The sequence below is a fragment of the Epinephelus moara genome, chromosome 7 (genome assembly GCF_006386435.1).
Source record: "Epinephelus moara isolate mb chromosome 7, YSFRI_EMoa_1.0, whole genome shotgun sequence".
Classification (NCBI taxonomy): Eukaryota; Metazoa; Chordata; class Actinopteri; order Perciformes; family Serranidae; genus Epinephelus; species Epinephelus moara.
Window position 1 is genome coordinate 30,318,999 of NC_065512.1, and position 15,524 is coordinate 30,334,522.

At 42.4% G+C, this 15,524-nt stretch overlaps 1 protein-coding gene across 3 annotated transcripts in view; it reads left to right on the forward strand.

The window, feature by feature from the left end:
- The window catches only part of LOC126392819 (neuropilin-2-like), a 117,622-nt gene that overhangs the window by 57,071 nt on the left and 45,027 nt on the right, over positions 1-15,524 (forward strand). For all 3 annotated transcript variants that reach the window (XM_050048476.1, XM_050048479.1, XM_050048478.1), the window contains exons 8-10: positions 8,388-8,532; positions 12,243-12,418; positions 14,039-14,212. In XM_050048476.1, the coding sequence (XP_049904433.1) occupies positions 8,388-8,532; positions 12,243-12,418; positions 14,039-14,212 (495 nt within the window). The remainder of the gene's footprint in view (positions 1-8,387; positions 8,533-12,242; positions 12,419-14,038; positions 14,213-15,524) is intronic.

The following is a 15,524-nucleotide window of genomic DNA, read 5'->3' on the forward strand; positions in this document are numbered from 1 at the left end:
GTTTGGTGTGTATGTATGTGTGTGTGTGTTAATCTGGAAGAATTATTAAATTAGTGTTTTATGAGCAAGAGACATGAAAGGAGGACAGAAATTAATGGGAGCCACATGGATATTAAGAAAGGAAAAGTATGAGCGTAGCACTGTCTGTGCTTGTGCGCACACACACTTGTGAACAACACAACAGCAAGAACACACACACAAACACATGCATGCTTGTCATATGTTAACATTTGTCTCAGATGGATAAGTCTTAATAACACAGCAACTGTGCACGCACACACACACACACACTTCGGGTTTTAACATCTGGGAGCCAGCCCATGGGGGCGGCGCCACTGTCACACAACATCACGATGATTTGTGTGATCTGTAACGTATTTGATAATGTCATTAAAGGCCTGTTGTGAACCAGATGGGACATATGGAATATACGTTAACTTGGGGGAACTTTTTGGAGAGAAGGAGAAGTAATATTCATACAGCATTTGCTCCTACGTTGTACTGACAGGCTCACAAATGACAGGTACTGACTCAAGACACATGCACCAGAGACAGGAAAAAGAAGCAGAGACAGGCTAATTCCCAACACACACCCTGCCCCCTACCACTTAGCCCTCACCCGTCTGTTTTGCACATTCACATCAGGGTAGGGTGTCAAGATTCTTGTTGGGATAGAGGGGTAGGGTGAAGTGTAAGGGCAACATGACCCTCCAAAATCAGTGTTATAGCATTCGTCGGCACGAGTGTTGTATACGCAACAAAAGAAACTCACAAATATATTTTATTTATTAAAAAATATTTATAACGACGTCAACCATTATAGGCTTTTATCATAGTTTAATGTTGTTCCAATGTGAGTCCTTTTCCTTACATCAAGTATACCAAAAGAAATTGCTAACATGCTGATATCTTGGCAGCTATCTGTCTAGCTAGCTAATGTTACACCGTTATCACTGATTTGTGCCTGTCCATGTTATATGCCGTTTGATGGCATATGACATGGACAGACCGTGTGCACTGTGCCACAGAAGATTAGCATAAAAACAAATTAGGTAACAAATTGGTGAACATGATTCAGCTCTGTTTACACTTTATTTGGCGAAAAGTTTAAAGTGAAAAGTCAACAGCCTGTTTAGTCAGTTTACATCGGTAGCTGCTGTGTGACATATAGAATGCATCCATTGGATCGTACATCTTTTAACAAAATATTTCACAAAACTGGCTACAGATCTGACACGCACAACCTCCTCACTTATTTGCCGCCATGCATTGTTTGTCCTGTTTTTGTCTCTGTACTGCTCCGTGCTCATATTCCACAAAATTGAATGGCGAAAAACACACAAAATTTTTCGTTTCTGCCATTTCTGCAGTGGCAATTTCATGTATCCCGTATGCATTTTCTTTTATTGGGCACTTGGAGCATACCCCATATACTATACAGAAGCACATGCACAAAACAAAACGGTGAGGAAATGAGGTGTGAGGGTCTTGAAGGGTTGTCTGTTCTAAGGAGCAATGTGGGATAGGGGTTAAAATATTAAATGGGATTTGGCCAAAGTATATGCCATGCGGTGAACAAGATTACATTCGAAATCATCTTGCAGAACCAATATGCCGTGCCATTTCTCTAGGATTAATATTATTAGCCAATTTGTATTAAAAGTTTTCTTTGTCTTTTTTATTCATTACCATTTCTGCATTTCTCTATTCCTGTTTTTTACTGTGCAGAAGCCATTTTTCGTATCCCGTCTTGATGATCAGGTCATGTCAGATCACTTGAATGCTCATGTGGGCTATCATGAGAGCACTAAAATGTGAGCATTATACAGAAATAGGAAAAAAGATAATGACACTATCAGTGCAACTTTAACTATTCTATGATTCAGTGCACAAAATTGGCCGTGGGCCTGGTTATGGGAGGTTGCCTGCATGACAAGAGAAAAGCAGCAATTTTCCGTGACCCCAGGTCTCGAGTTGAGAGATGATGTTGTCTTAGTTTGACTCTTCGTCTGGAGGAGCCTGAGACCTTCTGCTGGTAGAGGTACATTTAAGCACGGCGTGGTACAAATGTCATTACGCAGTCCTCCTGAATTGCTGCAGGCAGAGCTGTCTGTGGCCATTACAACACTGGACCTCGGCCAAGACCAAAACCTCCTATTCCCACCTTAATCTGTGGGAGGGAGGATGGATGGAGAGAGAGGGATGGAGGTGGGAGACGTGGGTGGAATCAGAGGGAGGGAGAGGGATCGTGATGAGAGGAAAGTGTAGGAAAGTTGAAAAAAAATTAAGAGAGAAAGACAGAAAGAAAACACAAGCAAAAGGTCAACCAGTCAAGCATTGAAGTGATAGAGAGGAGAAAGTGAGCTGTGCAGAGGGAGGAAGAGATGTGGGAACCAAAGGGAGAAAAGCAGGGTTCATAGGGGAACAAGTGAGTGAAGGAAGGAGGCAGAGGGGGGGAGGAGTGCTCACAGGGGAACCACGGAGCAAAAGAAGGAGGGATGGATGGATGAACGGAGGCACAGAGGAGAGGAGGAATAATGAGAATAGCAGACAAGGGTGTTGACCACAAATCCCTTTGGATAGATCAGAGGTCTCAGCAACACAGCCTGCAAGGATGTCAGGAGACGGGAAATTAAATAAAACGACAGAGTGTTGGGAGGGTGGGAGGCGAGGTGAGGGAAAGGCAGGAGGGAGGGTGAGGTCAAAGGAGAGAGAGAGGAAAGAGTTTGTGACAAATGAAGAAAGAAAAGCTGCGAGAAACAGAGAGGGAAGGGACAAAGGGGGATATTATAAGGGTGCCATGTGTCATTTGGTCTGTGAGATTTGTGGACTGGACTGTCACACACACACCAGGATTCAGCTGTCAAACACAGGTTACCTCCCCGAAGTCTGTGTGTGTGCGTATTTGTCCTTGTGTGATGAAATGAGAGGAGATGGGGGGGGGGGTTTACTATTTTATAACTATCCACACGCATACACACGACACACAGGACGGACATTTGAATAATTCAGCGTGTCTGCGCTGGTCCTCACTGGCTGACTGACTGAGGCCCTGTGGGCTCACGACACAGCCACACACACACACACACACCTGTTCTTTTCTTTCCCATGAGGTGAACATATTCCTCGTCATGCTCTTTTTCTATCCTGTAGTTACGCGTTAGCCCTGGTTAGCCTCCTTTTGACTACCAAGCGGAGGCAGCTACACAATATGTGTCTTTCTGCCCTGCACACTATTGTTATTCAGTGGAGTAGGTGTGTGTAAATGAAGGAGAAAACAGTATTCACTCCATGTCTGTCACCTTTGACCTTCACTGAGAGATGAAAGTACCATTTGAATCGGGAAGATTTCTCTTGGTTTGAATTGTTCTCACAGTATTGGTTTGGAACAACGTTTCTGCTTGTTTGTTTTGGCCTGTGTGTGTCTGTGCATGCATGTGTGTGTGTGTGTGTGTGTGTGAGAGAGAGAGATGAGACAGAGAAAAAGAGAGGAGGTGTAAAGTTAAGCATCTGTTCACTCGAGTGTTCCTGGTGTCAGCTTGCCTTGTCTCTTAACACAGGTGGAAACATCGGACCATTAACAAACCTGCACACGCACGCAGAGAAGGTCTCACACACACACACACACACACACACTCTCTCTCTCTCGCACACACACACAGAAAAACCCGAGCTGGGTTGCGGTTGTAGTGCATTAGCTGATTGTTGCAGAAGCCTTTTAGGAAGAGACTGTTAACAGTGTATTTAAGCTGAAGACCTCAGAGATGCGATATATCCCCTTACACCTCCTCATTGTGGATTCTCACTACTGAGCCAAAACCTGGCAGGGAGGCAAATGCCAACCTAAAAAGGGTGGACAAGCAATATTCTGCAATTTAAAAGAGAGTAAACCTGAATGTGCCTGTCACTACTGGCTGTTCATCACACATAGCCAATAACAATTTACACACATTGTACTTAGTGTGAGTTTTTGCTCCAACGTGGGTTGATAGGACTGAAACAGGAAGGTTAAAACTCAAGATAAAGTCACACAGGGAAGTTTAAATTATGCACTATTTGGAAAACATATTTAAATTTTGACAGTGGGGTCAGCTTAGCATTGATTCTGAATATTCAACAGACAATTTCTTGGCAGTTCTTATAAAGAACATGGGTGTGTGTGGTGGTGAGCTCTGAAAGCAATCACTGCTGGTCTTTTCTTATCATGTTTTCAGCCTGCTACTAACAACATGTACTCACTGACAACTCTCCAAATACAGCAGCTTGGTCAAAGGCTCTACATATTCAAACTGTATTCCCTTTTACACTTAATGTTCACTGTGGGAATATCACGCCATTATGCAGCCTCCCCGTTTTGTATATAATGTACGAGGGCGGATAGGGGGTACAGAGTGGTCTTGCCGCCACAGGAGGTAGTAACAGTTCCAAAACAGTGTCTGTATTAAGGGGACAGCTGGCAAGATGGGACCATGGGCAGGATGGGTGTGACGTTTTGACAGTGTGTTATGTGTGTGAACCACTGTGGGAAACTTAAAAAGCAGCTAATAGCAGTTAGTGGCTAACTCAAAGAAGAAGAACAGCTGCCAAAAATGTCTGCAAATTGGGAAAACAATGAGATTCAGGAACTCTTTATGCTCCAAGCAGAGGACGAGATCAGCCATTAAATAACAGAGACAGTAAATGATTGTTATTGCATGTTAATGCCACTTTTACTGCTTATAAAATGCTGCCGAGGTGTATGATATATGTCACCATCTATGATATATGCCTCTTTTGGTTCTTTGATGACAGCATGCTGTTTAAAATCACACACTAGAGCGGAATGATGGTGCTGTTGTTTGGTTCTGTGTAAAAATACAAAGCTGGCATAAAGAAGAGACATGGTAGCAGCCTTATAGTGTGATCTCTGTTTAAAAAGTGCTCGTGAGGCTGACAGTATGCCTCTAGTGTCAGTTTTGGATGCTCAGGGATGGCGTGTCAATCTCCACTTGTTAAACGACACAGTGTCCATTCAAAATGCACTTTATTGTTCTCAGGAAATAGTTTTCTGCAACTAATTTAGGTTTAGGCAATAAAAAAATCACGGTTTGAATAGAAATAAGTACATTTGTTATGTTTCTTAAATAACAGGAACAGGGCAGGAACTAAGGTCTGCCTCATGAGTAAAAGTCCTGTGTTTGTTTGACCCTTCCCTCAAGCCCACACTTTTTCAATTGCTGTGGATGAGTTTACATTGGAGTCAGTTAAAGGCCTGATGCATCTCATACAGACGCTAAAGGGTGCCTTGTGCATCGTCTGATCGCCACTGACCAAGCTACCGTATTTGACACTGTGGATTCTCAATGGGCTGCTACTAAAGGGATTTCAGTTCGAAGAAGAAAGTAAAGCAGTAGTTGTGACAAGGAAAGGTCTGCACTGAGCAGAAAGTGAAATAGAGTTGCAGCTCTGTTTGGTGACCCTGAACAAAGCTGATAATATTGGGGGAAAAAAAAGAAATGTACACCAGACGTGTGCCTGAGCAGCATGTATACAGAAGTGCCTGCCACACACACAAACACACCATCACCAATTTAAACAGCTGGTAAAGGACAGTAGCAAGGTTATGCATTCGCACAGACACACATGCGAACAAAAAAAATCTAAGACTCACACAGTGTGTACACTCTTATGTACACATACGTAAAAGCACACACAGTGCATTCCAATGTGTGTGTGAATGTGTGTGTGTGCACACATTTGCTGAGAAAGTTTCAGTGCACACCAAGGGAAATCAGAAAGGACCCACCAGCCCCCAACTCCTTTGAGTGAGACTTCATAATTACACTTTTACACACCGACACACTAGCACACACACACACACATGTAATTACAGCCCGCTGCCACAATCCCATTAAGTCTTTAGGGGCCTTTAGGCATTTTTCCATCATTTAACTGGTCACAGTTTCTGGTATTAAGGCCATTGTAAGGGCACGAGTTCACTGCATCTGACTTTGTATCAAACACCCAGTGGGTCATGGGTTCAAATCCCAGCTGGCCCAGAAGCCCGCTTCTGTTCCTACAAGTCAGAAACCCCTTTCATCCATATTTTGTCACCCCTGACGGGTCCTGCTGTTTAATGGATTGGAAACAGGAAGAAAATAGTGAATTTACACACACACACACACACACACACACACACACACACACAGAATCACAAAAAAACAAAGCGAACATCTATAAATGAGTACCCAAGCAAGTAATTGCAAGGCCTTTGGCTCCATTGAATGAGGTTTACAGCTCTCTGTAATAAACACACTATGTTGTGTTTTCAGCACTGATGTAACATGATAGAAAGAGTGATGGAAACACAGAGGGAAAACAGTCTTTGAGGTTCTCTAATGAAACAACAGGATATATTTTAAATTTACAGCAGTGTATCATCATGGCAGCGAGGGAGAGATGGGGGAAGAAAGAGATGTCGAGAAGAAAGACAGAAAGGAGGACAGAAAGTGAAATGATAGGGAGAGGAGCAGCAGCCCAGCTGTGTTTTTCCTGTGGTGAGCCCAATAGAGACGACAGTCATAGAGAGAGAGACATGACACTCTGTCAGATAGACAGAGATATAAAGTCTTGGTGTCAAGAGACAAAAAGAGTGCTTCTGGCCATGTGCGCTTGCATTCAGTTTCCTTTTTATCTGTATTTGTGTGTGTTTTCAGAGGAAATTACTTTGTGTGTGTGCGCGTTGTGTGTGGTGGGGAGTGTGAAAGCTCGGAGGGCACTTTGTAAAACAGTGTGTGTTCTGTGGTGTGTCTATGTGTGTGTGTGCATTGAGGGGCGACAGTGGGGTTTTTCTTTGCTTTCTGTGCGTGAAGGAGTGAAGAGGATGTTTTCCTGTGTGTATGTGGTTGTGTGGTTAAGTCAAGAGGACGTGAGAAGAGGATGCTCTCCCACATACTTACACCCTTGATTTATTACACACTGCATGCCCGCTCAGACTGTGTGTGTGTGTGTGTGTGTGTGTGTGTGTGTGAGTGTGAGTGTGTGCTGGAAAACCTTTGCACTCATTTCTTCCTTTGTGAACGGACACAACATATACAGTGTGTGTGTGTGTGTGTGTGTGTTTGTTTATGTGCACATAGAAGTGAATTAGTCTGTTGTAATTTAAACTCATGCTAATTAATGTTGTCCTGAGTTTGTTTAACAGTAAAACTGTCCAGTATGAACCATAAATACTGTTGCTGTGGATACCAGTTGTTTATTAGTCTATGTTCTGTGCATTAATTTAGACTGTTTAAACTTCTGACTATTAAATTGTCCACGTTACTGTCGCCAGTATGTGCACAGGTTAAACAAACAGGTTAAACAAACAAGATGCACTGAAAATGAGATTTTTATGCTAAGCTAGGCTACACCCATTCTGACTACAGCTCCACATTCTCATCTTTCCCTATGTTAAACTATTTTTAATAGGGGTTTATTTTCCCACTTGCACTGGAGGTGAACATAATTGTGTTTATGTTGGAGCGGGACTACTGTATGAGTTTACAGCCATGCTAGTGAGGCTCAGCGAGGCTGCACTAAGGCACAGTGGTGCTTTGAACTAAATGCTAACATACACATGCTAACATTCTCACAATGACAATGCTAGCATGCTGATGTTTAGGAGTCAATCTTCACCATTTAATTAAAATTGTTAGCATGCTAAAATATGCTAATTAGCACTTAACAACAGGTATGGCTGATGGGAGTTTTGCAGATATTTAGTCATGAACCAAAGTGTAAGAGCAATGGAAATTTTGACCAGCTAGATGAAATGTAAAGGGATTTCCAGAGTTATTTCAGTACATGCAGAGGTAGACGTAAATGTCTGTACCACATTTTATAGCAATCCATAGTTGTTGAGACATTTCGGTCAAAACCACAAATGTGAACCTCATGGAAAAGTTGGGGAACTTTTCGTCTTGCTGGATGGGGATCATCAAAGTTATTAGGAGGCATCATCTGGGAACCATAAATTTCAAGGCAATCCATCCAATAGCTGTTGAGACATTTCAGTTTCGACAAAGTGGTGGACCGGCCAGGATGAAACCTCAATATGTTAACAAAATGTCTGAACTATATCGGGGTTAATAAGGCTTCTCTGCTGTTGTCACTTTTTTCACAGAAAACAGTTATATACATATATCAGAGCAAACAAAATTTTATCAGACTTTGTCTCGTTGACTCGTCCTCCTCTGTCCATGGAGGCCTCTGTGTTGTCATAATGTGTCCTCAAGAAGACCCTGAGGCTGAGCTCCCATGTGTCATTCACTCTGCTCTCTGCCCTTCCTGTCGAGGGTAACAAGGGAAAATCCCAACAGCCATTAATGTAGTATCATTAAATCCCGTCTCTTTCTCTCTCCATATAGGTTTTCCATGCCAACACTGACGCCACCGAGGTGGTTCTCAATCGGATCCCACAGCCGGTCCTGGCTCGTTTCGTACGAATCCGACCTCAGACATGGAAGAACGGCATCGCCCTACGGTTCGAGCTCTACGGCTGTCAGATCACGGGTAAGAAAGATAAAGTGTCTTTTGTAGAGTTTCTCAGACTTTTTCTCCTCCTGGGACTCACCCTTGTGAAAACACGGTAGAGGTCCTGCCAGATTTTATACCAATGATATACTGGCTTTTACACCGGGTCAGAAGGTGGGTCACAGCAAAAATAACTCCGTCAGAAAACATTTCCTGGAAAAGAACAAGCAAGCAAATGTACAGAGTCCTTTTTTTTTAGTCTTCATTTATATAACCTAATGATAAACAATTCAGTTATTTGTCCATCCATCAATCCATCCCATGCTTCTATTCATACTTTCCTCCCCGTCCTCGCATCAATTTCTCTGTCTTTCACACGCACACAACACACCCACTCTCATGTGCACTCACACTCTTGCCCTCGCTCTTTCATATACATATCCTCCCTCTCTGGCTCCCACTCACACCTCGCACACACGCACACAAAGAAACACACTCAGTCCTAATAGAATAATACTAGAGTGTGATGTGTGGGTGATAACATCAGAGAGTAACAGGCTCTCAGCTTTCATCTGCAGCCCTGGCAAACAAACACGATTTCAACCAGCATAATCAGCTCAATACTATAAATAGATAAAACTTAATTAGACTGTCTGTGTTTGTGTGTGTGTGTGTGTGTGTGTGTGTGTCTCTGTGTGTGTTATAGAAATGGTAAAAGAGAGAGAGTTTCAATCCATTTTAGTGTGTGTGTGTGTGTCCCAGCTCCACTGTATCATTATTGGGTTAGAGCCTCTCTCTGCTGCCATCGTAGTGGCCATTGAGAGGGACAGATATGCTCTTATCTAGGAGGGCTATTTCAGCACCCACACAAATCACAATCACACCCAAACAATATGATACTGCTTGTGTGTGTTCCCGTGTGTTGTGTTTGTGTGATAGAAAGACAGAGAGAGAGAGAGAGAGAGAGAGAAAGCAGGCAAAGAGACAGGGATGTGGCATAGGTATCTTTGCCTGTGTTCTTTTCCACCAATAGCCTATTTTTTACCCTATTTTAACACCCGAAATTGCATTATATATCACCCTCTCACTAAACTCTCAGCAGTGAGGAGCCATTCAACACATCTTCTGGCCGTTCCTGTTTCACCGTGTATCACCAATCTCTGCTGCCTTGTAATGTCTGCAATCCATCAGTGGCCTGAGGAAAACACTGACTTTATATGCAAAACCGTGACAGTTTCCAACTACTGTGTCTTTTGTTGGAGAAGGATGACAGAATGTGTTGCTTTGGAGTAAAGACACGCTGTTCTATAACCTGCATAGAAAACTTTATAACCAAACACATCCCCTAATAGCTATGCGGTATCTTCTCTTTCCCTGCACGCAGACATATTGACAAGCACACAGCCGAACACACTGCCAGGGGGGGATGTGATAATGCCCTACACAGGCCTATAAAGGCAGACATAAAGCAGTCAGTCAGTGACATGTCATTAACTTAAATCACACTTTTATGCCTCTGCCTACTTTTTTCTCACTTTCTACCTATCCCTCTTCGACGTCGCTCTGTTTTTTCTTCCCTCTTATTCTGCTTCTACTCCTCTGTCCTTCTATTGCCTTTGCTAACAGCCTCCATCCCCACTTTTCTCTCATTTTCTCCTCCCTATCCGTTCCTTTAAATCTCCCCCTGTCCCTGCCTCTTTCAACTCTCCGCTCCTCCATCCCTCCTTCCTTAATCTTATTTTATTTTAGCCCTGCAGCACCTATCAATCATTTATTTTTAGCACCTTTATCATTTTTCTCACCAGACTTATGTAGCGTGCGTGTTTGCAAAGCTATATGTGTGTGTATGTGCGAGTGTATCGGCTAGGTAGAGCCTCAATGGTGTACTTTACAGCTTTTGTAAGACCCTGTTATCAGGAAAAAGCACAGTGGGAGTGTGTGTGTGGGCTAAACATCAGAGCATGTGCGAGTGAAAGTGTGTTCCAACCAGTGTGTGAGAGACCTTGTCTGTTCAATGTCTATGTGCTGGTGCCTGCATCACTTTGTGTGTGTGTCTATGTATGTATATGTGTGTAAGAGCTTTAAGGGCTCTCATGCTGGTGTGTGATATCTCGCTATTTCTGCCTCTGTGATCTCCAGAGATGATATTCTCATCGACTCCCACCGCACTCCTGTTTTTTTTTATATATATATTTAAAAAAAAAAAAAGAAAAGTCCTGCTGGAGTGCAGCTGCTTGAATAGACAGATGCAAAAATAAGAAACATTAAGTGTAATAACAGAATTTTCTTCTGGCTAATCAGTTTTCATGTTTTTTTATAGAGCTCGAGGGAGCTCATCTAGCATGGCTTGGCTGTTGTTGTTTATTGTTGATTCATTATTTACTATAGTGAGGCGCGTTTGCAGACGTCACGGCATTAAACATTCATCTCCATGTAGACCCGAAGAATGTCACCATCAATCACCATCACCCTTCACTGTCAATCTGCCTCTCCTCTTCTCTCTCTCTTTTCACCAGCATCTCTCGTCATCCCTCTCGCCCTCTCCATTCACTTCTTCTCTCTACCTTCCATCTTTCTATTTGACCTTTTGTCTATCTCTTTATCTCCTGCTTGTCCTTTAACTCCTCTTCCTCGCCTTTTATCCTGCTTCTTCTTCCTCTCTTCCCTCCTCACACCCTCTCTTCTTTTATCCCCATTTTTTCGCACTGGCTCCATTTTCAAATAGAAGTGGTCACCTTGTTTTTGTCTCCTCTCTTTTTTTGTCATTATTCGGAGCAATAACATATTCTGATGCTTGTTAGACTAAAACACATTTGTCAGTATAATAAACAGCATCCCTTTGATCTGCAACATGCTCTCATTTAGTTCTTCCATTTGGGAGTTCTCTGGCTCAATTCCCCGAGAAGAATCCCCTTTGGAAGCTCGGTTAAAGTTATGCATCAACTTTGCAGCGGCAGAGAGGAAAAATAATGAAATGGGTTGATGGAGAGCAGCGGAGTGCAGCGCTTTAACAATTCACATCACAATCACACAAGAGTTTTGCTCTAAGGTGAGATCAAACGGTGATATTAAATTATTCCTGACCTTAAAGTCACATTGATTCATGAAGGGTTTTTAAATTAGAAGTTGTTTAGTAATGCAGCAGCCTCATGTAGTCAGAGTGGATTTAGAGAACAGAAAATCCAATAGACTTTAAAGGATGATGATAATAATGGCATGTATATGCCCGTTTACTTCCATCCCTCATGAGCGTTTCCAAAGCAGTTTTTCGATTGAGTATCCACCTTCCCAGCAGCATCTAATTTCATTACATATTTTCATTTCACAGACTTGAGATATAAAATCCGCCACAGTAAACATATGGTTAACTGTTTTTGTCAATTTTATTTTATTACTGTGCGGTAATGCAGTTGCATGCAGACACCATTTTGAAAAAACTGTGTTGTTGGTTCACTGAGGAAAGCTCCAACATTGATCCGAATACAAGAAAATGACCAGTTCATATATTCTTGTCAAGTGTTCTCATCCTGTGGGCTTGCTTCTCAGATGACACATGAATACAGTGTATTTTGGCAACTAGTTGTCCAATCCTGGATGCTGTACTGATCTTTGAAACATTAAGAGAGAGGAAGGTTTTCACACTCTGCTTTGAATGGCATTACTGTGCAGTGGTTATATTCTTTGAAAAACATGATTTTTTTCATGCTTTAGACAACAAGTATTCCATTCTCTCTCTGTCTCATGTTCAGATGCACCCTGCTCAGAGCTGCAAGGCATGTTGTCTGGGCTGCTACCCGACTCCCAGATCTCTGCGTCATCCATGAGAGACATCCACGGCTCCATGGGGGCAGCCAGGCTGGTGGCCAGTCGCTCGGGCTGGTTTCCCAACCCAACGCAGCCCATAGCTGGAGAAGAGTGGCTACAGGTACATCACCATGACCACATGAGTTATATTGTTTTATTACAGTATCAGTAAATGTAGAACTGGTTGCTTGTTTTCCAATATAATAGACTATAGCTGGAGATGAGGGGCTGCAGGTGGGGTTCATTTTACTGCATCAGACAATTGTGTAAAAATGTGTCATCCCATAAATACAATGAGTAATAGAATAAACCCAAAACGGTTGCCATCATTTGCTACAACATCTGCAATAGCAACATCTGAAACAAAATCACTGGAGATTACATTCTCGACAAATGAATATACTTAAACCCATTTGGGGGGAAAAGGGTACAATACCTAGTCTGACCTAGTCTGCTTTTCCTTATTTTCCGTCATACATGTAATGTTAGTTTCAGATGTTCATATTAAACATGGCCAAAGTTTCAAAATGTGTAATGCTACTGCAAGTTTTTACATTAAATACACTACATTAAGCAATATGCGAACATCAGGAAAACCTGTAATCTTGGATACCAATGTTCTTAATTTCACCCCGATTTGGGATCTTATTCCTGTTGGAACATGACCGGTTGTATTTAGAAGCTTTTATGTGTGATTTTTCACGCTATTCTCCGATACAGTTATTCCTTTGGGTGCAATGACAGTGCAGAGACACTGAGATATGAAAGACCCGGAAATGCTGACCAATGAGAGCAGACTGGGCTTTTTTGGGAGGGGGACTAAAAGAGACAGGCACTAAAACAGACAGACCTCAGACAGACGGTGAACAGAGGTGTTCCAGCACAGACAGTTTGAGAAAAATACAGTGTTTTTGACCATTAAAGCACGTAAACATGTTCTAGTAGACACCTAAATAAAGTATGGATCTTAAAATTTGAAATTTGAAAATTGTGAATGTTGCTAGGGGTGGTGGTAGTACCACCAAGTATAATACTACCAATTTCATAAAGCATCTACAAAAATATCACCAAACAGAGCACCAAGAGTTCCAGCAGTTGAGCAGGTCGAAAGGAGCAGGGGGATATACTACACAGCAGTTAACGTTAGCAGATGCGCTGCAAAGAAGAAAGAAATTCCGCAGCAATAGCGCAAAAGCTGTGAAAATTTCTGAGAAAGTGCTGGAGTACATCGTTTTGGATGGACACCCAATTACGGTTGTTGAAAACGTGGGCTTCCAACGTTTACTGGATCACTTGGAGCCACGGTACAATTTGCCATCGCACAAATATTTTTCCGAGACCACACTGTCAGAAATGTACGAGAAAGACACTTGTCTCAACAGTTACAAGACGTAAATGTAGGTTAATCTGTTTCATTTAGTTTCATTTTATCTTAGGAAAGAACTGTATAGTCATCAATGCCTGATGCCTCTAGTCTTTTCTGTTTCTAGTCTTTTCTGTTCTACATGTAAAGGTATATAGCTTTTTAGGTCAACCATGGTATCGGATCATAATCGGCTGATACTCAAAGCCATAGCATCGAAACTGAAAAAGCTGGATCAGTGCATCTCTAATGGAAAACCAGTATTGATGAACTGTGAAGGCTATAGGGAAAGTTAGAGTGGTCACAGTATGCAGGGGATCTGGAAAGAACCAGGTTTCTGTGGTGCAGACAGTGAGCTAACATGTTTGTCTGTTTCAGGCGGACCTCGGCATGCCCAAGATGGTGCGTGGCATTATCACCCAGGGTGCAAGAGGGCTGGAGGGCAGCACCAGTGCTGAGAACAGAGCATTCGTCAGGAAGTACAAACTGGCTCACAGCTTGACTGGCAAAGACTGGACTTACATCACCGACAGCAAGACTGGGTTTGCGAAGGTAAATGAGGGGAACTTTCTCTGACACATACATATGTACTCTGCTCTCTCCGATTGTCGCTGTCAGTTCTCCCTCATTTGTAGTTTATTTATAGCTGTCTTTCAACTCAATCCCTCTTTGCTTTCCCTCCGTCTCCTTCTCTTTCTTCCCCTCTCTGTCTCTCTCTCTTTCGGCTTTGTCATTTTCAGGAAAAAAAGCCATTTTATTACAGCCTCAGCTCTGATAATAATTCAATTTAATCACCTCACTCCTCATTCTCCCTGCTTCTGTCTTTGCCTCTCTCTCTACAGTAAGTCCTCTGTGCCCTCCCTCTCTCTGCTTTTCTCTGTGTCTCAGCCTCCTGCTCACTCATCCTCTATTTGTCTCTCATGGGTGTTAATTAAAAATGTCTTTCCTGCATCACCACTCAACACTGCTTGCAGTCTAACGCACTGTGAGACAGGGCACTTTAAACTCTGTTCTCCTTTCTGAGACTCTGTCTTAAAATGCTTTAATAGTACTACTGAGTGCCAGGCTTTTCTCCTGATGCTAAAATCCTGTTCCCTCTCATCTGCCTGTCTTTTTAAATGAGCATCCTGGGAAATTCATCATACGTTTTTTAAAATTCAAGAAATGGGGAAGACAGGAGATACAATTCAATTAATGAAACCAATATTACAACTTTCACAGCCCACATTTTTTGGAAGGATCGCTGCAGTCTAGTCGGTTTTCAGCTTGTAATAAATCTTGTGTTTTTGCCAGAGGCTGCTGCAAGCCGCCTCAAAAAAATTACTCGAAAATCAAAGGAAACACAGCCTCTGTTGTTATTTTTGTGACACATGTCGTACTGTGCTTGGAAACAATGGTGATTAGGAGTGTTATATGACTCTGGAAAGACAGGCTCATGATTTTGCTATTGTTTTTCAATGAGACGTGAACAGTGGAGTGGCGAAATGACAAAATTAACTACCTCTGCAGCGTTTACTGTACGTCTTTCTCCATTGTTTCAAGGATACTCATCCTCAATGCTGTCTTCACCGCAGAACAATGTATCCGTGCACTCACTCTGACAGATGCCAGAAATATCAAACAAACATGGAGTAAAGCCTATCACTCATCTTGTTGTATCTAAGACACGTCTCAGACAGCTTTGGCTTTAACACAAACTCTTGGACAAGCAGTGATACTTGTAACACATTCTCCTTTAAAGCACAGCAGGATCTTACTGTGTTGTGCTACAGTCAAAAGAGCAGCTGTCATCAGTGGAACAGGCTACAGAGCGTTGCTGTATTTTCACATTGAGTGTATTGATCTTAGGAATGTCAAAATTGGC